This window comes from Vombatus ursinus, unplaced genomic scaffold, assembly GCF_900497805.2.
Source record: "Vombatus ursinus unplaced genomic scaffold, bare-nosed wombat genome assembly UNPS02009205.1, whole genome shotgun sequence".
NCBI lineage: Eukaryota > Metazoa > Chordata > Mammalia > Diprotodontia > Vombatidae > Vombatus > Vombatus ursinus.
In genome coordinates this window covers 52,917,482-52,941,184 of record NW_020948983.1, presented here as the reverse complement: position 1 = coordinate 52,941,184, position 23,703 = coordinate 52,917,482, and the positions used below count along the sequence as shown (strand labels likewise).

The window sequence follows — 23,703 nt, the reverse complement described above, 5'->3', positions numbered from 1 at the left end:
TCCTGCAGAAGGTCAACAAGCATTTATTCACTATGTGCCATTTGAAGTGAATCTTGAAGGAATTCAGAAAAGGCCAAGAGGCTGAGGCCAAGAGGAGGAAGAGCATTCTATGGACAAGGAACAGCCTGGCAAAATGGAATGTCTTATGTGAGAAACAGCAAATAGGCCCATGTAGTTGAATCATGGAGGGTGTGGAGGGGTGTAAAATGCAAGAAGACCAGAAAGGTAAGAAGAGGTCAGGCTGTGAAGTCCTTTAAATGACTGAGAAATATAACATTTGATCTTTGAGGTCAAGGGAGCTGCTGGTATTTACCGAGTGCAAGGATGACATGGTCAGGTCCTATTAGTAAGATCAGTTGGGCAGATGAGTGGAGAATGGACTAGAGGGGAGACCTGAGGCAGTAAAACCCACCAGATGCAATGCAATAGTACAGGTAAGAGTGATGAGGGGATGGTACAAAGCGGGGGATGGGGGGTAATGGCAGAGGAGAAAATAGGAAAGATTATATAAAGGTAGAAATGACAAGATTTAACAATTGAGTGAATGAGAGAGAGAGGAGTTGAGGATGATACTGAAGTTGCCAGCACATAGTAGGCACTTAATAAATACTTGCAGAATAACTAATTTTATACCCACAACAATCCAGTGAGGCATTTAGGACAAGTATTGGTTATATCCAATGAGAAGATGAGTAAGCTAAGGCACTGAGAGGTTAAGTGACTTGTCTGTCACACATTAGGTTAAAGACAAAGCCAGGACTAAAACCCAAATTTTCTTAATGTGAATCCTGCCTTTCAGTGACATACTGTGCAATGTAGCAGTTCCAAAAGGCTACTTACTTACTCAGTTTATAATTCAAAGATACAAGTGTTGAACATCAAGTTAACATTGATAACAAACGAAAGTAACTGTTACTAAGACTGAAAGGAAACAGGAAATGATTGATGAGGAGATATAGAGAGCTTCCCTCTGCCACTACTGCTTTTCAATAATACTTACTGGACATTTTCTGCCTGATTTTTCTTTTTGACCAAATGGAAGTCATTATTAAAATAAGGAACTCTGGCTGTTTTGAGTTGGTTCCTTGAAGACTGGGTTGAAAGTGTGTGAGATTTTTGTAGTTTACCACGTGCCATTTGGGCAGGTGTGCTATTTACTGAATAAGGCTTAAATATCCCTTTGTACCCTAGCTCAGCTTGGTGAGATAAACACACAGGCATTTTTCTTGCAGACAATTATATCATTGTCAGGATCCGAATGAGATGTCCTTAGTTTGCTTATATAGCTAAATGATCAAAGCACCTAGAAAACTACAGTTCCCCAACCCAAAGGGGTATAACCAGAAAATAGCCACTTGATTTGACCTTGGAATTAGTAGTACTTGAAGTAGACTGACATTGTCCAGAGGAATAATTCTCATCTTTGAGGGGGGGAAAACCCACTCCAAAGTAAGCCTTACTCTTGAAATGCCAAGGATTAATTTATGGGAGGGGCTATACAAGCTAGAACTAGGAAAAGAAGGTATATTAGGTGTTAGTGTAAATTGTCAATTTCAAAGCTTTGTTCTGACACTATGGAAAAAATAAAACTTAAGCAGGATTTTGCAGGTGCTTGCTGGCTATATTGTTTGCTTTGATACGTGATCCTCATCTGAGCCTTTAACTGGGGGTTCAATTTTAGAGGGGTTTTCTTGGCAGCTTCTCCTATCTGAGCATGCCATTTGGGGGTTGGTTGGCAACACAGTTTGAATGGAATTTGGAGGCAGGAGAGGCAAATCCTGGTTCTGTTCCTTGCTACCTATGTGCCCTTTGGCAAGTCACTACACTTTTCAGGGCTTCATTTCCCTCATGCATAAAATAAAGGGCTTGTACTAAATGATCCCTAACTTGCCTTTCAATTCTAAAAATCATATGATAATCCTACTTATTCTACATATAGTTATCCACATGTTTTCTCTCCCATTAGACTGTTAGGTACTTGAGGGCTGGGCTGTCTTTTGCTTTCCTTTGTATCCTCAAGGCTTAGCACAGTCCCTGACACAGTGTTTAATAAATGTTTATTGACTGACTATTGCAGATGGCAAGGTCAGTGTCTGTATTTGCACTAGGTCTATTTACCAACTTAACCCAAGAGGGCAATGGATTTATCCATCACAGCACTTCCCATAAGATGATGGCAAGCACAATTACTTTCAAGCCAATGCCAAATATTCCTCAAGAAGACCCGCTGTAGGAAAGGGCCCTGTCAATTTATTCTCCTGAGAACTTAAGCTATTTTAGCTTTATGTTTTAGTTTTTTTAGTCCCTGACATTCAATTTGAAGAATGTTCTTTTGAAGTTTGATCATTTCACCCTCCTCTGATCTCTTTAGTTTTTCTGATTTCCTAAGAATGAAAAAAAATGTCCTCAAAACATTAATGGCAATTGAGTTCAGTTTACGTTCTCAATCCCCTCTTTATTGCTGTGAATTTATTGAATGATTCAGTACAGACAGATAGCACTTTCAACTAATTCTAGCACTTTCTTTGTGAAAATAGTTAGAATCTAATGTTATGAATACACTGAATTACCACCTGTAACCACCACATCCTTCCTGTCTCTCCTCTTCTAGTGCTGCTTTGAATTGTTTGGTGCAGAACTGGTTTCATTTAATATTTAGCTCTGAAATACAGGAGAGCTTAGTTCTAGTTCTGGTTTTACTTCCAATTGTATGATTCTGGGCAAATCACATCATCATAGTTATTATTATTATTACTATTATTAAAATAACTCACATTTATATAATACTTTAAGACTTACAAAGTGTTTTACATGTGTTATCTCATTTGATCCTTGCAACAAACAAGCTTGTAAGATAGGTGCTACTATTATCTCCTTTTTACATATGAGGAAATTGAGACTGAGAGAAGTCATCTTGTTCAAGGTCATAAAGCTAAATAAGTATCTGATGCAGGATTAAAACTCAGGACCTTCTCACTCTAAATCTAACACTGTACCACCTCCAAATCCACTGTACAACTAGCTGCCTCATTGATTTTTAGTTCCCACAGCTATAAAATTAAAAAAATAAAATAAAATAAAATGACCATTCCTTACTACTCAAAAATTTTATGGTTTTATACTTATACATGTTTATATTCAAAATGATAAAATGACATAGGTATTGTAACATATACATTTCTGCAACTCATTTCAGCTTTTAGATGGATTGCTCATTATTAGGGGAAGAAGGGAAAGAATGGGCATTTATTAAGTGCCTAACATATGCCAGGCACTGTGCTAAGCACTTTACAAATATGATCATATTTGATCCTCACAACAGTGCTGTGAAGTAGATACTATTATTATCCTCATTTTACAGTTGAGTAGACTGAGGCAAACAGAGGTTAAGTAACTAGCCCAGGGTCACACAGCTAGGAAGTATGTTTGGCTGAATTTAAATTCAGCTCTTTCTGACTCCAGGCCTAGCACTTTATCCACTGCACCACCAGCTGTTTCCTTCTTACAAAGGTATTCAGTGAGAGGTAGATTGAAGTAGTGGATGACAGTGTACCTAAGAGCCAGGAAGATTTCCCTTTAAGTCCTGCCTTTGAAAAATCATCATGGGCAAATCACTTAGTCTTTCAATACTCTAGCCAGAAGTGAGTGAAAAAATAAAAGGCAAAACTCCCAAACATCCTGAACCAGATTACAGTGTAATTAGAAAATGTTTAACAAAATAAATAAAAATACAATATAACATAGAGAATATTAATTGGTAGTTTTCTAAGTCAGTACGCTGCCAAAGGGATGTTTCTATTTGAGTTTGACGCTATTGCCTTAGGTAACTGTCTAAGGCTACCAGTTACAGATAAGTTGTTGATTTGTGTTTGTATCTGAAAATTTGGAATATAATAATAAATAATAACAAATGCTTGTGGGTTACTTGATCTGTAACAGTTGAGGGTGATTCTCAACTGAGAATTCCCCACATTGATAAATTAATAGGATAATAGATGTAGAGATAGAAGGGACCTCAGCAATTATGTATTCTAACTCTCTCATTTTACAAATGAGGAAACTGAATTTAAGTGACTTGCCTAGAGTCATATGGCTAATAAGTATCTGAGGCTAGATTTGAAACCAGATATTCCTGACTCCAAATCCAGCTCTCTATCCATTATACCACACTACCTTTCCATCCTATGTATAGACAAAAGCAGTTGCATTCCTATTAATGCTAGGTAAGAACCATAGGCCTAAATACTTACTACTCTTTTATCAGAAGTTCTAGGTACAAAAAGTTATCATCCAACAAGTAAATTTTCTGCTATGGTCTGAAAATGATTGCAATAGGATTGTCCTTTTACAACTGCTGTCTTAAAAAAATCTCAAAATACTTCATTAGCTTTTATATAGCACTTTATACTTTATCAGCATTTATATAGCCCTTTAAGGTTTGCAAAACAGTTTAGAAATCATCTCGTTTTATCTTTACCAAAACCTGGGGAGGTAATCAATCAGTTAACAAACATTTATTAAGAACACACTGTGTGCCAAACACTGGCTAAGTACAGGGGATATAAAGAAACGCAAAAACCTGCCCTTATAAAAGGGAACTTATAAAACATGTCCTCAAAAACAACATGAAAATGAGTATGTACAAACAAGATACATACAGGATAAAACGGAAATAGTGTCAGAGGGAGGAACTAGAATTAGGTGAGATCACAAAAGGCTTCTTGTAGAAGATTGGATTTTAGGTGGGACTTGAAGTAAGACCGGGAAGTCAGCAGGCAGAGATGAGGAAGGAGAGAATTCCCAGTATGGGTGAAAGTCACTGAAAATGCATCAAGTCAGGGCATAGAGTATATAGAGTATATACACACACAATAGTGTGAGGAATAGCAAATAGTCCAGTGTCACTGGAGTGCTATTATTAACTCCATTTTACAGATGAGGAAACTGAGGCATACAGAGGTTAAGTGACTTGCCCAGAGTTCACACAGCTAGTAAGGGTCTGAGGCAAGATTTTAATTCAGGTATTCCTGACTTTCACTACATAGTAAGTGCTTGTTCAATTGATTTGACTCCAAGTCCAGCACTCTATCCACTATGCCACCTAGCTGTCATGAATGAAATGAAAAAAACAAATATATGTAATATGTATATGAATGTGTATATGTATTATGTATATTGTGTGTATATATACACACACATATATATGTCATAATATAACCAACATGGATGGTCAAACTATATTTTTCCATTGCTACTAGGAATGAACAATATCACCAGAGAATAGAAACTTCACTACATAAGATTATTGTTTTTCAATAGTGCCTCAGGAGCAAACGTGGTCCTTAATGATTTGTTTACATATGTAGATATGACTCAGAGGTCACTAGATCCAGAGAGAAGCAGGCAGAAGTCAGGAGGTGAAGTAGTATAAGTGACAATGGCCATCCCCATTCTCAATTGGGTTCATTTCTCCTGCTCTGTACTATCATGGATCACTTAGGAAATATAGGAGGGTAATAAGGACTATAACTTTCCTAAAGACTGGGACTCTGGTAGGCAGGGCTTTCCCCCTGCATAATGACATCATTTGTTTGGGGCTGAGTCTTTCAGGAGTGCTATATAAAAACAGCCCTAAGAGAGTTGAGAGCCTGAAGATCTGTCCTGCTCGCCACAGAGCTCCAGCTGAGAGCAAGCACGTGGTAGCATTCAGCTTGTTCCAGGAGAGGCTTTTCCACTGAGTGAGAAAAAAGAAAAATCCTGTGAACTACCTACCGGGAGATAGAGCTTTCCTGAACATGCCAGCCCACAGCTTTAGTGCAGCTGGTGCCACCGTGCTTATCCTTTTCTTAAAAGTGCAAACCTCTGTGCCAGCACCACTTAATGGTAAAGTTTCTGCCTTTTTTTCTTTATTAGCCTTCCTGATCTCTTAGATTTTGTGCATAGAATCACTGATCAGATGAATTACTTGATGTCATATTAAGCAGTACAATGAGCTCTTATCCTCACCTAATGGGGGTGGAGAATAGTAATGTATAACCTAGAACAGCAAATAATCAAGTTTTTTTTTAGTTTTACTTTGAATGCATTACTTAAGGTGGTGGGAAGAGGTTAAAGCAGAAGGCAAATGTACTAATTATGTTTTAATCATACATTATGTTAGAATTAGTATTCATTCCCTGAATGTAAACTGAACAAAAGGTAGCTTGGGAATATACTGACCAGTGGGGAGAAATTGCTATGAGACTTAAAATAGGCTATTCATAATCCATCTGCAGGCAATAAAGAATTAACTAGTGTTTTATGATGCTCTGATTACTAGGAAAATTGCATATTGGTTTGGGAGATCTCAGGGACAAGATTCATTCCCTTAGGGGATAGATTTTCATGCCACAGACTTCATTTAAAGATGAAGGGATGATACTTATTAGCTTCAATCATTATATTCTCTGCAAGGAGTGCCCCCCCCACTTGTTTTAATTTTGTTTTCTGGGTTTAATCAGTGTTGTAACATTTAAAAGCAAGACTAGGGACCTGAAGCTTAAGTCATGAGCTCCAGGTATGGGTCAGTGCATTTTGCTGAACTGCCACATTGTGTGTGTGTGTGTGTGTGTGTGTGTGTGTGTGTTGGGGGGTGAGGGGTGGGACAGGTTCAAGTTATTTTTGGAAGAAGAGAAAAATGCCAAACTTTGCCTGCTAGAGAGTGTGCGTGTGTGTGTGTGGGGGGGAATCTCTCCAATGCCTAGGGTTAGTGCTTTTCCAGGGGAGAAGACTGACACTTATGGATAACTCATGGATAATTCATGGGTATTTCATGGATAATTCATGATGGTTCGTGTCCTGTGTGGGGTATGCTCTGAGACCATAAGTCCAGGTCATTTGTGGAAGCTACAAATCCAGAGGATTTACGCCTGCCCCCAGCTAAGACATGTGGGATGTTTTGCTGGCTTGGCAGGGGAACTAAAAAATCACTTCAGTCCCTGGCCAGGAAACTTATGTGCCTTCTTTCTCTCCTGGAGGTCAGCAAGGAGACCTGAGTGACAGAACCTATTGTTAGTAACTTTAAAATCGCCGTTAATGAAATTAAGGCATTGCATGCTTTATGTTAACTTCTGATAAGAAAGAAATGGCAAGGAGATGGGAGAAAGATATGATATAGAAGTTTAAATGAAAAGTGGCAGGAGTTTAAATATATTATAAGTGTTGAAATCTTGTTAACCCTTGTCCCCCTGCTTCACGAAAACAGCAGTAAATTAGATCTATATTCAGCTTAATAACCCGACCACCACCATACACACACACACACACACACACACACACACACACACACACACACACATATCTTGCCTCTCTTCAGCTCTCTAACCAATCCAGGACAATAGAGACAACTAGCTATTCATTAGTCCTTTTCGTTCTCCAACACCCTTGAGTGAAGAACCTTTACCCTTTGAGGGGCAGCTACCTCCCACTGCCCCACTAGTCAACCAAACAACTTTCCAAAGATTTGGAATGAGTGGGGGCCTGGGGGAGGGGTTAGACCAGGGAAAAGAGCTCTTCATCTCACACTGTAGTTAGCAGACCTTGCACTCATTCCTGTTCATGAAACATATTTTTATGTAGTTGTGCCTCCTCCTCCACCTGGGCTTCTCAGCTCTTTTAAAGCCTCTGGGCATAAGGTCCAACACACCTGTACCTCCCCCCCCTAAAAAAAAAAACCAAACCCCCGGTGTAGGACCAGGCCATGGAGATAGAGGTGGGAAATGAAGCCTGGTATAAACTGGGATTTGTTCTCTACCTAGACTTCACAGTTTTTAATTTCTCCTGCTGCTCGAATTGGTGAATGTCAAAGAAAAATGCATGGGAGATGGTATGAATGAGAGAAAAGTGAATAAAAGGTGAAATGTGAAGTTCTGGGCAGAGAAAGCCTTGTATTATGACTTTATGAGGCTGTTTAGGGCAGGTTTTTAATGAATTCTGCAGAGCCAAATCTTGTCTAGCCTAAACCAGTTTGTACTGTGTTTCAGTGTGAGGAATTGAGTTTGCAGCTAGGCTGCTCTGCCTCAGCATAGGGTTACATCGAGAAAGTTCTGACAGTGGGTACAAGGAGCTCCAAATACTCTGAACCGTATGACCTGGATCTTTATAAATCAGTTGTTGTTTTTTTTTTTTCAAAACACACCCAGGACATTTTCCCTGCCTAGTCTGTAGCAAGTTTGCAGGTTCAAACAGGCATTCAAGGTTGAGTTACTCAAGCCTTCCTAAATCACTCAGATGACCTTCTTTAGGATGGAAAAAAATCTCTTTCTCTCACAGAAGTCCCTACTAGTCTCAAGAAGCTAGTCCTGATACTGGGATGAGAAATTTGCCTCACCTGCTTTGTGGAGGTTCAGCCCTGTCCATAGACATGAGTTTCCCCTATAGTTCAGGTTTATTCTTCAACATCTTATATCCAGGGAGGAGTGGCAGTCACTCTAGAAAAAGCTTCTTTTAGTAAGAACCTTAACAGTCTCTTTCAACACTGTAGGTGTGTGTCAGCTCTGGGGCTGGTATATCACCTCGGAAAGCTAACTAGCTGGATTTGGCATTGATATGTATCTGTAAAAGTAGGCAAACCTAAACCCTTCTGACTCAATCCTTATTAACTTTGGTTTCTCTTTAGGCTGACTGTGCTTCCTTTTCTACACCCCACCCACTCTCAAATCTATCTGACATTTATTCCTCCCCTACTGCACCCCCCCCACACTCACCAAGAGCCTAAGAGTCTCAAGCCTCAGAGAGAAGACAGCTCACGAGGTTAGCTTATTATGCCACTCACTTAGCAGTAGCCAATCCCCAGCCTTGTGTCAGTCAACACGCTGACTTCTCTGTCCCTGACATTAGATGAGGTAAGAGCTGTCACTGAGGTGTTTTTAGGCACTTCATAGTTGCTTCTTCCTCGATTGAGAGCCACAATAAAAGAAAAGGCTCAACCTGGGAAACTTCGAGAGTTAGCACCAAAGATGTTAAGTAACAATCCTCTTGCTGGCAGTGATTTAGCTTGTGGCAGGTGCAATTAAAACACTCAGGCTAAGGATGGACTCGTCAGGGGAAAATTGGCTGTTTACTTGGTGGTCTAGGGCCAGGTAACCGGCACTTACTGTGCTTCTCCCAGGGAAAAGCGGGGCAGAAATACCTTGCCATTCATGGAAACTTAGGCTAGAAGCTTCACCTGATAGGAATTTTGCATAGCTCCCTTTGTGAGAGTAACGGCCATATGTTTCTACAAACTGCCGTCATGCTTAGTCAGACAAGCAAGCAGACGTTCAGGGAATAAGACAAGATAATAAAGGGGAGTGTCCTGTTGTTTAGCCCTCAGGTAGTTCTCTTCCCTTTGTTCTTTGGCCCTATTTTTGCTAAGAGAGAACCTGTAGGCAGTAAACCATAGGAACTCACTTGAAAAGTTTTGCTTCCCCAGAATTCCAACCGCTTCTTTAATGACAGTGGGAAGCTAAAACAATCTGGCCTGAATAAAGGCAGTAGAAAGAGGGATCCTGGTGTAGTGGATACAGTGAATACAGAAAGACCTAGGTTCAAGGTCTGCCTCTGACACACATTGCCTGTGTGATCCTAGGCAAGTCTTTTTAACCTCTCAATGCCCCCAGAAAACTCTCTACAACAAGCTGTAGAGAAGGTACGGCTGTCCATCGGTATGAGAAGTTTGTTACTGGGACCATTTGCTGACAGAATCACAAGGCCAATCTCATTCCATCTCCAAAGTCTGCAGAACTGCTCTTAGGGAAACTTAGTTTGATTCCCAATCCACAAAGAAGACTCAGCCCAATGCTGTCCATCTAAATTCACAGCAACCCCCAGGCCACTCCAATATCTGTCCTAAGGAGGAAGAGAGAAGCCTTGCTTTCCTGGTTGTTGACTGACTCTCCAGGAACACTATTTCAGGAAATGCCAGGCCAAGCTTCACTTTACTTCTCCTGCCTCCTGCCACCTTCTCCCCTTCCTCCACAACCACTTCACCTAACACCCTTTCAAATTAAGAGAAGGCAAGGGAGGCCTCATGAAGAGGATAACATTTGAGCTTCAGGCATGACTAGGGTTTCAACAGATGGAGATGGGGTGGGCAGAGATAAGGGTAGTCTAGGCATTAGGAAAGGTATGATGTTAAGAAAGTATATGATGTTTGGGGCAATGTTAATTAACTTAATTTTTCTGGAATGCAGTTGTATAATGGGGCAATATTGGGAAATAGGGCTAGAAGAATAGGTTGGAACTAGATTATGAAGGGCCTTTAATGCCACACTAAAGAGTATAGAATTTAGTCGGTCAACAGTGGGGAGTTAGGGAAAGTCTTTGAGCAAGGAAGTGATGGGATCCTATTTAAGAAAGAGTAACCTGGTAATTAGGTAACATCTTAATCATGTAGGGTGATTTGTAGGAGGAAGAGATTAGGGCAGAGAGATGAGCTGGGAGGTTGCTTAAATGTCCGGGCAAGAAGTAACGAGGATTTGAAATCAAAGATGGCAGTAAGAAAAAAAAGGAAGGAGAAGAGGCTTTGGGGAATGTGATCAAGGGCAAGGGTGTATGGACTGATTTCAGTAAGCGGAGGGGGAGCATGACCTCTTAATATAGGACAGAAAAGGAGGAAGAAAGAATGGCTGAAGATATGAAGACTTTTTAAAATATGGAAGAAACAAGGCTTTCTTCTTCTACAGGTAATCTGATCAATAGGATAGATGTCAGAAGAATGAGGGGAAAAAAGGAAAGAAAGGCCGAAGGCTGGGATAGTCAAAGTGGTAAAAAGGCTATCTTAATGGAAGGAATAATAGTGGGCAGGATTTTTCTGTAGATCCCTAGTTATAGGCTACAAGAACTCTTTGCAATTGGGGGTTACATTTAGTTAGATTGATATAACTGAAAGGGACCTTAGAAATCATCAAATCCAGAAGTGTCAAATATGTGGTCCCAAAATACTCTTGAGTGCAACCAAAAACTTATTAAAATGTAATTAGGAAATATTTAACAAAATAAATAAAAATAAAATAAAAATAAGAAACACTACATTTTAAAACTAAGTCAATATGAGGCTCACAGGGGTCCTTATGTATGGATTAGTGGCCTCCTTTCTATTTGAGTTTGACAATAGTGATCTTGTCCCACCTCATTTTATATATAAGGAAACTGAGGCCCATAGAAGTAAATTGACTTTCCCAAGGTCACACAGGAAATATGTGGTGAAACTGAGAGTCTACTATCCCTGGAAAATCCTTGAAGGGAGGACTAGGTAACCAGAAAGTGAAAATTTCCCACTTAAGATTCTCTGAAATGCCTTTTGAGGCTACCGCTCAAAAGATCTCAAGTAGCTAGTTATTCACAAGTCAAGACAGAAACTACCAAACAGATACAGGGTTCCTATTTAGAGGCCCAGGAAAAGCAGACTTTTTTATTCAGAATAGCTAATCTGACAAAGAAGCAGACAAACTTTGCTACACCTGAGCATCACTCTTCATCTTCATTTATTTTAAAATTAAGTTGGTCCTGCTTAGTCTTCTCTCTTGATCATCTAATCAGCTTTCTTGAGTTCAATGATCATCTTTGCATAGATGACTCCCAAATCCCTCTATATTCAGGCCTAATCTCTATCCTAGACTCCATTCAGTCAAGTCACAAGCATTTATTAAGCATTTACCATGTGCCAGGCACAGTGCTAAGCACTGGAGATTCAAAGAGAGGCCAAATCAGCCCTCAAGAAGCTTACCTTCTAACGAAGGAGACAACATATAAATAATTATTATTTGTCTGCTAGAAATCTCCATCTGAATGTCCTATAGACAACTCACATTTGCCATGATCCAAGGTGGAATTGTGGTAATGATTCCATATTTTCCCCAAATCCATCCTTCTTCCAAACCTCTGTTGATAGCACTGCCATCTTTCTAGGCTCCCAGTTTTACAGTCTTGGAGGCATCCTTGACCCTTCCCTCTCTTCCAGCCCTTACTTCTTATCAGTTACCAAGTCTTAGGGGTTGATCTTACCTCTATACCATCTCTCCCCTCTCTATTCACCCAAGCCTTACCCTTATTCAGGCCTTCACCATGACTTGACTGTAGTAATAATGTCTTGTTTGGTCTCTCTGCCTCCACTCATCTCTTCCTTTCTCCAGTCTATCCTTGCATAGGGATAGGGACCAGACCTGTGATTTCCTTAGCATAGGGAACTCCCAAGTAAGGAAACTTCTTCTACTAATGCAGATTGGTAACCGTCTATACAATTTAGAGGCTCAGAGAGCTGCCTGAAGTTAAGTGACTTCCCAAGGTCATACATCCAATATGCATCAGCCAGGTCTTCCTGGCTTAGAGGTCAGTTCTCAATCTCCAGTTGCTAATCTCCTCCATACAGCTGCCAAATAGATATTCCTAAAACATAGATCTAAACCTGTATTCACCCTACTCCAGAATCACCAATGATTCTCTCTTGCCTCTTGAATAAAATAAAATAAAAAAAGATCCTTAGCCTTGGCACTGCATTGCCAAATCTGGTTCCCACCTACCTTTCAGGTCTTATTCCATATCATTTCCTTTTACACACCCAATACCCTGGTCAAACTTTGCCTGCCAGGTGTTCTTCACCTCCTTTTCAGGAGTGCTCTTCCACGTATGGAATACATCTTCTGACAAACATCCTCACCATGTCATAGAATCACTGGCTTCCTTCAAAGCACAGCTCAGGTGTTGCTTCCCAAATACAGCCTTTCCTGATTCCTCCTCCTTCCCCCAGGTATTAATATTTTCTCACTCACAAAATTATTTTGAATTACTTTATATATATAGAGTTGTATTCATGTTGTATCAATCCTTCCTCCTCCCTTCCATTAAAATAGAAGGTGCTTGAGGATAGACATTTCATTTTTGTTTTTTATATTCCTGGAGCCTGAGAGGCTAGAGGACAGAGCACCAGTGCTGGAGTTAGGAAGATCTGAGTTCAAGTTTTGCTTCTGACACATACTGGCTGTGAGACCCTGGGCAAGTCACTTTAACTTTTCACTGCTCCAGGCATTGAGAAGATGATAAACTGGAGACCATTGGCTAGTCTACATTAGTTGAAGGAGTTCTTTTATGAGAAGTTCCCTATGTCAATGAAATTCCAAGTCCAGAACAAAAGAAAAAAAATTTCAAGCACCCAGCATATTGCTTTGAACCTAGTAGACCCTTAGTAAACATTTGTTGAATTGAATCAAAATTTTCTGTCCTGAGAACCTCACAAAATCATAGAATCTTAGAGTTGTGAGGTTCCTCAAAGGTCATCTAGTCCAATTCAAACCTGGACAAGAATTCTTCCTACCTTTACCTAGCAAATGTCATTTTAGCCTTTGTTTCAAGACCTTAGCGAAGGGACAGCTAGATAGTATATAATGCATGGAGCACTACACTCGGGAGTCAGGAAGACCTAAGTTCAAATCTGACCTCAGACATTTACTAGCTATGTGATTCTGGACAAACCACTTTACCCTCTGCCTGCCTCAGTTTCCTGATCTGTAAATTGGGGATAATAATAGCACCTACTTCCCCAGGTTGTTGTGAGGATGGAATGACATAATAATTGTCAGGTGCTTTGCAAACCTTGAAGTGCTATATAAAGAAAATTTGTTATTATTAGTAGTATTTCTTCCTAGACAGGTGGCCCATTCCACTTTTGTATCATGGTAAGTTTTCCCATCAACTGTAGGAAGTTTTTCCTCACTTCAAACCTACAGCTACCTCAGTGAAACTTCCATTGATTGCTTTGCTTTTAGTTCTGGAGCCAAGTAGAACCAGTCTAAACCTCTTCCACAGAAGAGCCCTTCAGATACTTGAAAACAGCTATAATGCCCCCCCAGGTCATATTTTGTCAATATTAAAAATTGTCTATTCTTTTAACTTGTACTTACTTGTTTTAATTTTGTTTTGCAGGATCAAAGTGGACCTATGTTGGTAAGTAGTGACTTTTAATTCCTTTCATCAGGAGAGGGTTGAACTTAGAGAAAATGTCAGAAATGAAGAGTGATGTATTCTGAAGTGAGTAGGGAGATACAGTGGGGGGTGGGGTGGGGTGGGGAAGGTGCTTATCATCACAATCAGCAAGTGTGATGAAACAACCCTGGAGCTGGTCTGTTGAGAATCACAACTGCTTTCATTATTCAATGAAAATACAAAAGTTTCTATGAAAGATTGGTTCCCTGTGAGGTTCCTATTGCTCAGGAGGTGTGTGTTACATACTGTTCTCCAGAGGATTGAACAGCCTGGGTTATCAGGCTTCCCAGTGCTCTGCATCACATGTCACAGCTTCCAGGGCCTCACAAGGATTCCAATGAAAAAGGAGTATTCAGAGTTACCGATACTGGGCAAGTAGCCTCTGGAAGGGAATGTACGAAAGTGGTAGCCCTCTCTTTACTGGAGATAGGTTTACTTTCTGTTTAATAATGAGTAAAGGGATCCTTTCTGCAAATTTGGGTGAAGCAGGAAAAGGGCAAAAGATTTTGCTCTGATGATTTTGTTGCCGTGTGGGAAGGAAGCTAGAAGTTCTTACGCTTAGTCCTCAGGCACCTACCTGCCCAAGGCTGAGAACAAAGTTTTGGTGATGACATTTATAGGAATCTGATAATTGTCCTGCCTTGTCACGTCAACATCTGATCTGTAGGCAATAAAGTTTTCACAGGATTGCTATTTAATGCCAAAGTTTTTTCTTGCTCTTGATCTCCATTTTGACCAGAACTGCAAGACCAGAAAAAAATCAGCTTGCTTGGTGTGTGGAAATGAAAAGAATGTGTTATTTAATGGTTAGAGCAGTATTGAGAAGTAAAGAGGTAGCATCACTGATTTTTCTTGTGACCACAGGCATAGAAGGTAGGTTTCTTCAGTCACAGTGGCTTTGTCTGTAGAACAAGGATTGTTAATAATGACTACTTGGAAATAGTGAAAGAAGAGGAAATAGATGTAGATTACATTGTTATAAAGAGCAGGAGGGCAGAATTGAGGACAGTGGCCCAGGGAGCACCAAATCTGCAAACACCCAAGATCAAATGGTTCATGAAAAAGACCTCTTTCCTTTGATGCAGCTGAAGTTGAAGATAGGGGTTGACATGACTGTATGGAAATGTTCTAGCATGGTAGCCAACTATTACAGTGGAAGCAGAGTCCAAGGAGAGAAATATTTGACCTGGATTTCCAAAACGAAACCTCAGCAGAGGCTGATATGTCAGACTGAAAATCAGAAGAGTCACATTGTAGCATTTCTTTACCTATGTTAATATTATAGAAAGCACACTGGTTCTAGAGTGAGATTGGTTCAAATCCCACCTATTATGCTCATCACCTACATGACCTTGGGCAAGTCTCTCCCTGGGTCTCAGTTCTCTTATTTATAAACAAAAAGATTGGGTTAGATGGCCTCTCAGGTCCTTTCCAGCTCTAACAACATGATATTGTGACATTTGTATAACATGATATACATATACACATATGTGTGTGCATGTGAGTATATATATACATATACATTGATACATATGCACTTGGTATCCCAAAAGTCTTAGTGCAGTTTTAAGCTATTAAAGATTTTGGGAAACCCTTTATGTATAAAATCTCATTTGAACCTCAAAACAACCTAGTGAAGTAGGTTGGACTGGTATTATTATCCCCATTTTACAGATGAAATTCAACATGGAGTACTGGGTAGAGAGTTGGCCTTGAAGCCAAGAAGACCTGAGTCAGAGTCCTGTCTCTGACACTTTATTGGTGACATGACCCTGGGCATACCAACAAACTCTTAGAGATCTAGGCCAGAAATGTCAAGCATGTGGCCAGGAGGCCACATTGCAGCCACAACACTCTTCTGAATGCAGCCTGAACCGGATTAAAATGTAATTGGGAAATATTTAACAAAATAAATAAAAATACAGGAGAACATAGTTAATGTGGTTTTCTAAGTCAAAATGTGGTCCAAAGGGATCCTCTTGTATGGTTAAGTGGCCCCATTTCCATTTGAGTTTGACACTCCTGTTTTAGGCAAGTTAACTACAAATTGAAGAGAAGGGTTGGGTTGGCATGGGTAGAGGCATTTTCCTCAGCCAAGGGTTTCATATACCAGTGAAATCACAGACCCAGTCCGTGTCCTGATCTTACAAAATAGGAAACTGAGAGTCAGAGAGGGTAAGTCATTTGCCTATGGTCATACAGCTAGTAAGTGTTAGCAGGTCTCCTTGACTCCAAGGCCAATGTCACATAAGCAGTCACACAACTCGTCTGATATTCTGTGCTTGTGGCTTAGGTGGCATAATGACATTCATTAGTATGCTTCTCTGTGTCTTTTAGCCCTCTGGATGCTCTGGTGTTTGCCCCAGATAAAAAGGGCATTGGACCAAGTGACTGCTGAACTGACAAAACCTCAACCTTTGATCATGCATATATGCACAGAGTACAATGGACAGGACTAAAGAACCCAAGAAATTAAAGGAAAGCTTTGTTAATTCCAAATGGGTATAGAATAGGTTCTTTCTTACATGTTGCTTATCCCCCTCAAGGTTAGTTGCTCTTGACTCAAACTACAATGTCCAATATCCTGTATGTTTTTCTTTGAGGAGACAGTCATTCATGAGAGGTTAATAGTTCTTCTTTGAAATAGAGACTATAGATATGAACTATTAATACTATTTAAGTTAACATGTGCATTTTCTTTCATGTGCCTTATGGTGTTAGCGTTTCCTCAGCCTATTCCCTCCACATGATCCTATTTAAGGCTCTCATTCTCATGACTTCTCACAATAATAATGATGATGATTATAATGGTAATAGCTAGGAATTTATGTAGCTTTTTAAGGTTCAAGGAGTACTTTACAAATACTATCTCATTTTATGCTTACAACAACCATGGGATATAGCTATCATTATCCCCACTTTACAGATGAAGAAACTGAAACAGACAGAAGTGAAATGACTTGCCCAGATTTACACAGTTATTAAGTGTCTGAACTTGGATTTGAACTCAGGTCTTCTTTACTCCAGGTGTACCCTATCTACTGTGCCACCTAACTATCTGAATAATGATAGCTAAAATTTACATAGCAATTTAAGGTACAACACACATTACAAATATCTAATTTTATCCTCACACCAGCCCTGGGAGGCAGGTGTTGTTAGTATCCGCATTTTACAGATGAGGAAATTGAGGCAAATAGAAATTAAATTATTTGCCCAGAGTCACAAAGGTCGTAACTATCTGAGGCCAGATCAGAACTCAGCTCTTCCTAACTCCAGATCCAGTGCTCTATCCAGCCAGCTGCCTTTCATCTGTATGGTAACACTCTACATTCTGGAACACATTTTGGATAAGTGTTGTTTAGCCTTGGTTTACTTTAAAACAACAGCAAAAAACAGGGGTCAGGGTGGCATAGTGACAAGAACACTGACTGTGGAGTCAGGGGTCCTGGGTTTGAATTCAAGGAATGAAAACTGAAAACTTGAGGAAGTCACTTCATTTTTCTGGACCTCAGTTTCCTCTTTTGTGCAATGTGAAGTTTGATTGAGATGACTCCTAAGGCCCTTGCCAGCTCTTAATTCGATTATCTTATGTCTCAGTTCAGAAACACTGATGAAGGTTCACATTTCGGTTTCACTTTCCCCGCTCTTTACACTTACTCAATCAGGCAAGGATGATTAAATGTAGCAACTATGTGTGCTACCATGTCTCCTGGTCTCCTGTTCATCTGTCATTTGTCACAGTTGCGATGGTGGTCTGAAGCTGGGCCATAACTCCTATCCTTTGCCATCATTGTTAAATGAAAGTCATATTCTGTTCCTACTGACCACTGGGGACATTTCTTGATTAACAACAGTCCAACAGGAGATTACATTTTAACTTAGGTTGAAGATTTTCTATTTAATTTTCATTTTGCATCAGGCCTATTAGTCACAAAACATAACTAAACCTTATGCAACCACAGGCCCGAAATGGATTTCTAAATGACTTTTATTGGGTCACTTAAGTGGAAAATTATTACCTGCCTCTACTGCTCCTATCAATTTCCTCAGCCTAGATAAAGGTAGATCACTGCAAGCACCAGCATTTTCTATGACCAAAACAACACCTTGGTGAGACCTGGAGAAATTAGCTCATGTTTCTGAAGTAGGTCTTTAACCATAGTTAGACCAGTTGAGGTAGCCTAGAGGAGACCATTTAGCATTATCCTAGTCAGCTGCTGTCCAAAGGAATTACCTTTTTCTTCTATTGGATCAGGAGTTCTTAACTTTTTTTATGTCATGGGCCCCGCCTCAGAATAATTTTGTAAATGCATAAAATAAAACACATAGAATTACAAATGAAACTAATTTTATTGAAATAGTTATCTGTTTTTTTTTAAATTCACAGATCCTAGGTAAAGAACCTTTGTCTTACTAATATGAAAATAGGTTCAATATGAATGTATATGTAGAGCCTATATCAGATTGCACACCATCTTGGGGGTGGGGGAGAGATGGGAAGAAAATTGGGAACTCAAAATCTTATAGAAGTGAATGTTGAAAACTAAAAATAAATAAATAAATTTTTAAAAGGCCTAAAAAAAAAAAAAGAACCCTTGTCTTAGATGGATAATTGCAGGGAATACCAAAGCATTGACGTAATGCTATTTGGGGGGCTTTCACTGGTAACTACTTAGGTTAAAATGTATTCTCTCTCTCTCTATATATATATATCTGTGTCTCTTTCTGTCTCTCTGTGTGTGTCTCTCTCTCCTCTGTCTCCTTTAGTAACAGAACCCACTTAGAGGGGAACTCAGATGAGCATCTTACACATCACTAAATTCTAGTCTAGGAGGCACTCAAGGGAAACCCTCAGGTGAAACTTTCAGTGTTGATATATCTATCACCTAATTAACAAACATTTTTTAAGGACTTACTCTGTACCAACAAGACAAGGTACTAAGTTGCTGGGGATACAAAGAAAGACCAAAATAGCCCCTGCCTTCAAGGAGCTAACATTCTAATGAGGAGACAATATTAAAAGAAATAGGTCCACACAAGAAACACACAGAGAAGATGGAAGGTGACCTTAAAAAGGAAGACTCTAGAAGCTGGGAGACTGAGAAAGGAAGGCCTCTTACAGAAGGTCAGATTTGAGCCGACTCTTGAAGACAAGGGTTTTAAAAGGTAGAGGTGAGCAGGAAGGCTCAATCGGAGGTGAATTGCAACTGTTAAAGGGCATATTTGTTTATTTGTTTTAATGATGTTTTAATAATTAGAAAACCGCTATGTTGCTGGATATTTGTTGTTAAAAAATAGTTTAGCAGAGGGGATATGAGTTGTTGTTTTTCCCCTCTGTTTGTTTCTAAGTTATATTGTAATGATTAATAAAGTATCTGACTTGTAAGTAACACTATTATGTACTGGGTCAGATTGTTACATAGAGAATAGTTGCAGGGGTGGGGAATCTTCGGCCTTGAAGCCACATGTGGCCTTTTAGGTCCTCAAGTGCAACCCTTTGACTGAATCCAGACTTAACAGAACAAATCTCCTTGTTTTGTGAAACTTGGACTCAGTCAAAAGGCTGAACTTGAGGACCTAGAAGGCTGCAATTTACATGTTAGGTACTCTTTGTAGGAGGGGGGGGAGGGTGTGTGTGTGTGTGTGTGTGTGTGTGTGTGTGTGTGTGTAGGTGTTATTGCTGCTTAAAGACTTGTTATGGTACTCCCTGAACCAGAGCCTCCCTCAGACCATATTGACAATTCAGTTCAATTTAACAAACGTTTAGTAAGCATTTACTATATGCCAGGCACTTCTAGGTTTTGGCACACAGTAGGTATTTAATAAATCATTTTTGATTGATGGCAAGGGCTGGTTTTAGACACTTGGGATATGAAGACAAAGTAGCCCCTGACTTCAAGGAACTTAACATCCTACTAGGAGTGAGATGCAATATGTACTCAGGAAAGTACATACAAAGTTTTTTTGAGGGTGTAAGAGGTAGTTTCTGAGGTGAGCATTGAATGGAGCTGGAGTAATGATAATAGCTATCATTTATATAGAACTTTTAAGTACTGCAAAATGCTTTACAAATATCTCGTTTGATCTCACAACAACCCTGGAAGGTAGGAGCTATTATTATCCCCATTTTACAGATGAGGAAATTGAGGCAAACAAAGGTTAAGTGCCTTGTACAGGGGCTGAGTCTGGATGTGAACACAGCTCTTCCTCACTCCAGGTCCAGCACTCTATCCACTGTACCATCTAGATGCCTCTAAAGCTAGGTAGGATGTTACAGTGGAACAGAGCCCTCGGTATGTAGCCAGAGGACCTGGGTTCAAGTCTTAGTTCTGTCTCTTATTACCTGTGGAACTTCAGGCAAGCCACTTTCTCCTGGGCCTCAGTTTCCTCATTTGTAAAATGAGGAGTTTGGACTAGTGACTTCTGAGATTACTTGCAGTTCTAAATCTATGTAACTGTGACTACAAGAGGAAAAGGTAAGGAAAGAAAGCAGTCCAGGCATAGGAGACAGCTTCCAGAAACATTTTTTCCAAACCATCAAATGGGAAAAACCCATTGCCCCTCTCCAATATCACCTTTCTACTATGGAGGTCAAGATACTGTAACCAGAACAGGTCTTTGCTGAGAAAGCCCAGGGCAGAGCCGGATGCTACAAGGATTTCATGTAGTGAACCCAAAGCAAATTGGATGAAGAGTCACGCTTTAGCAGAGTGAAGTAGAGGAAAGGATATGGATTATAGAAAAGGTAATCAGCAAGTCTTAACTGGCAGCCTTTCACTGGGGCCCAGAATTGCTTGGAGCTAACAGTGGGCAGCAGCACAGGCCGGCACGAGTTTGTTTCTGAACACGAAGGGCTTCTAGTCAAAGGGCCATTTTAAATCTAATGCCTCATAGCATATTTCCCAATATTCATTCATTTATTCAAGAAAATCCTCATGAGGTACTGGCAATTCATGATGCACTGTGCTGAGTAGGTGCCAGGAAAGATGCAAAGATAACTGAGACACGGTGCCTGTAGAACGTCACGTAAACACTGCTGAGTCATCATCCTGTTCTGGGAGACCCCTATAGCCTGGAGCATATAATAATGTCCTTCTAGAAGTATGTGAAGAGGGGATCTATTATTGGATAGTAACTCATCAGACTGACCTCAGAAGGTGGCTCCCCAGGACACAGATTTGGATGGCTCTCCTCTCCAGACCACACCTTCAAGGCAGCCAGAAAGCTCTCCCTTCTGATGGCTGGCTACCCATTCATAGTGATGGAGCAGACAATCAGGCTTGCATTGTTCTTTGATTACTGTTGAGGCATGAGAGAATGTGGATGGTATTACACAAGCCATCCCCATTTAAAAAAAAAAAGTTAAACATGAATTCTGCTGCAGCCACTTGACTATGAAAATGTTACGGTGTGGTGTGGGGCTAGTAGATAAGAGACCGCCTGTGTTCTAGACCTAGCTCAGTTACTAATTCAAGTGAATTAATCTGCAAATGAGGGAGTTGGACCTCCAAAGTTCCCTTTCAACTCTAATAGTATATTACTGTAAATGGAAAATACTTATAAGTAAAGTTCTAAGAAAAATTTTCCACAGCAGTAAGAGCTAGGTATGAGCAGGTAATCTAGCCTGCAGGGAGAACTATTTTATGCCAAGAATTCTCCAAGTCAGAACTCATTGCATTAGAGAAAACTTGAAAACACATTGTATAGAAGAGTAATGCACATGATGGTTCTTTGCTAATTATATCAAGAATAAATTTGGGGGCAGCTAGATGGCACAGTGGATAGAGCACTGACCCTGAAGTCAGGAGGACCTGAGTTCAAATCCAGCCTCAGACCAAACACTTGACGCTTACTAGCTGTATGACCCTGGGCAAGTCACTTAACCCCAATTGCCTAAAAATAAAAAAAAAATTAAGAATAAATTTGACTCTAGGCTTTTAAAAACTTATAGAGATAGTAGGTACAGTGGAACAGGTAGTGCTAGATGGGAGCTAGAAAGACCTGAGTTCAAATCTTGCCTCAGACACTAGCTGTCTGACCTTGGGCAAATCACTTACCCGTTCTGAGCCTCAGTCTCCTCATTTATGAATTTATTGTCCAGCAGGAACAGACATGATTATAGGTGGAGGTTACAGAAGGAGAAGGGAAGGGAAAAGTTAAGGAATGCATGTCTCTGTCAAGCTATAATCCTTTGTAAGCCTTAAAGAGCTATCAGCAGCAGCAGCATTATTGCCAGAAGGGATCTTGGATACCAGTGAGTCTAATCCCTTTATTGTATAGCTAAGAAAACCGAAGCACAGAGAGGTAAAGCACCTTGCCCAGGGCCATACAGCTAGTACGTCTCTTGGGATAGGATAGACCCCAAGTCTTTTGGACTCCAAGTGTGTTTACCAGATATTCTCTTTCCACTATGCCCCATCCATATTAGAGCTGAAATGATACTCAGGGAGGATTATAGCTCGATGGAGACATTCATTCCTTACCCTTTCTTTTTCCTTTTCCCTCCCTAACCCCCACTTATAAACATGTCTGTCACTGATGGATTCACTGTTTGAAGAATTTCCTATGGGAATCCTAATTCACCCTGCAACCAAACCACATTTTTGGTCTCCCAGACTTCCCATGCTCTCCAACTCTGCACCTGCCCTTCCCATATATGCACACAATTGTCTTGCACCTGCTAGATATTAAGCTATAATATTCACACCTCTGTCATCATCCCCTAGCCCCCCCAAAAAAGACCCTTACCAAGTGCTGTAATTGAAACACATGAGAAAAAAATATTAGAAAACTGAGGAGAAAAAAAACCACTTTCTTTACCCCTAATCCCTTTGCTACTTTTTCTTCTATGGCAAAAAAGCAGGTATATCTTCAAACAGAAACCACAATATTAAAGGAAGGATTTTGTTAGGAGTTAAAATGAGTTTAAAATGGCAGTTACCCCACATCCGAGTGCCACATCAATTGGGGAGCTAGTGCAATTACATAGAGCTGATTTAATTAAGGATAACTCTCATCTTTACAAAAGGTATGGAGTTATAACTTAGCTGAAAAAGAACACAGCAGCCTTTATGCTTGGCCCTACCTGTGTCCCAAAGGAGGGGGGAGAGTCTCTGATAATCACCGAAAGAGGTCAGCAAAAATCTTTTAGGAAAGAGAGACCAAAATACTCATGGCATGCTTTCCCCCTATTCCTTTGCTCTGGGGATTTCCCTTAAGGACAGTAATCTGACCCATTATCATTAATTGAATCTGCCCTATAATTTCAGTTACTCTCTAATTGAAGTTCTGGCCTATTATTCTGGGTTCTGTCACACCAGTCCTGTGTGAATACTGTGTGGTATGCCCAATTGTAATTATTTCTTAACTTTCCTGAATTGTAGCACTTGGATTGTAGCATCTTCTGGAGAGATCTTCATTTATTATGGTGAAATTCCTGCTGAGTTTGCCTATCCTGACCAAAGAGCCATATTGGAGCTCCCAGACTTGGTTCTGGAGCTGTGGGTGTTATCCTTGCAACCAGCAGGACATTATGGGTATTGGTCAATCTCCCCGTTACTCTGAGTCGAGAATCTCAGAGCACTTAGTTGTCATCCACTGGGAGGGCTCCCTACATCAAGCTGGACTAGGTTTTGACTTCATTTTAGAGGGGTATGTGTGTGTGTGTGTGTGTGTGTGTGTGTGTGTGTGTGTGTGTGTGTG

At 40.2% G+C, this 23,703-nt stretch overlaps 1 protein-coding gene across 8 annotated transcripts in view; it reads left to right on the top strand.

Annotated features, from left to right (window-relative positions):
- CA12 (carbonic anhydrase 12) overlaps positions 1-23,703 on the top strand; it is a 227,137-nt gene that overhangs the window by 150,988 nt on the left and 52,446 nt on the right. For 4 of the 8 annotated variants that reach the window (XM_027851572.1, XM_027851571.1, XM_027851570.1 and 1 more), the window contains exons 1-2: positions 5,661-5,883; positions 13,939-13,959. In XM_027851572.1, the coding sequence (XP_027707373.1) occupies positions 5,796-5,883; positions 13,939-13,959 (109 nt within the window). In that variant the 5' untranslated portion in view covers positions 5,661-5,795. Of the gene's footprint in view, positions 1-5,660; positions 5,884-13,938; positions 13,960-23,703 lie in introns of those variants that run through there. The other 4 variants (XM_027851576.1, XM_027851574.1, XM_027851575.1 and 1 more) reach the window with 1 other exon arrangement.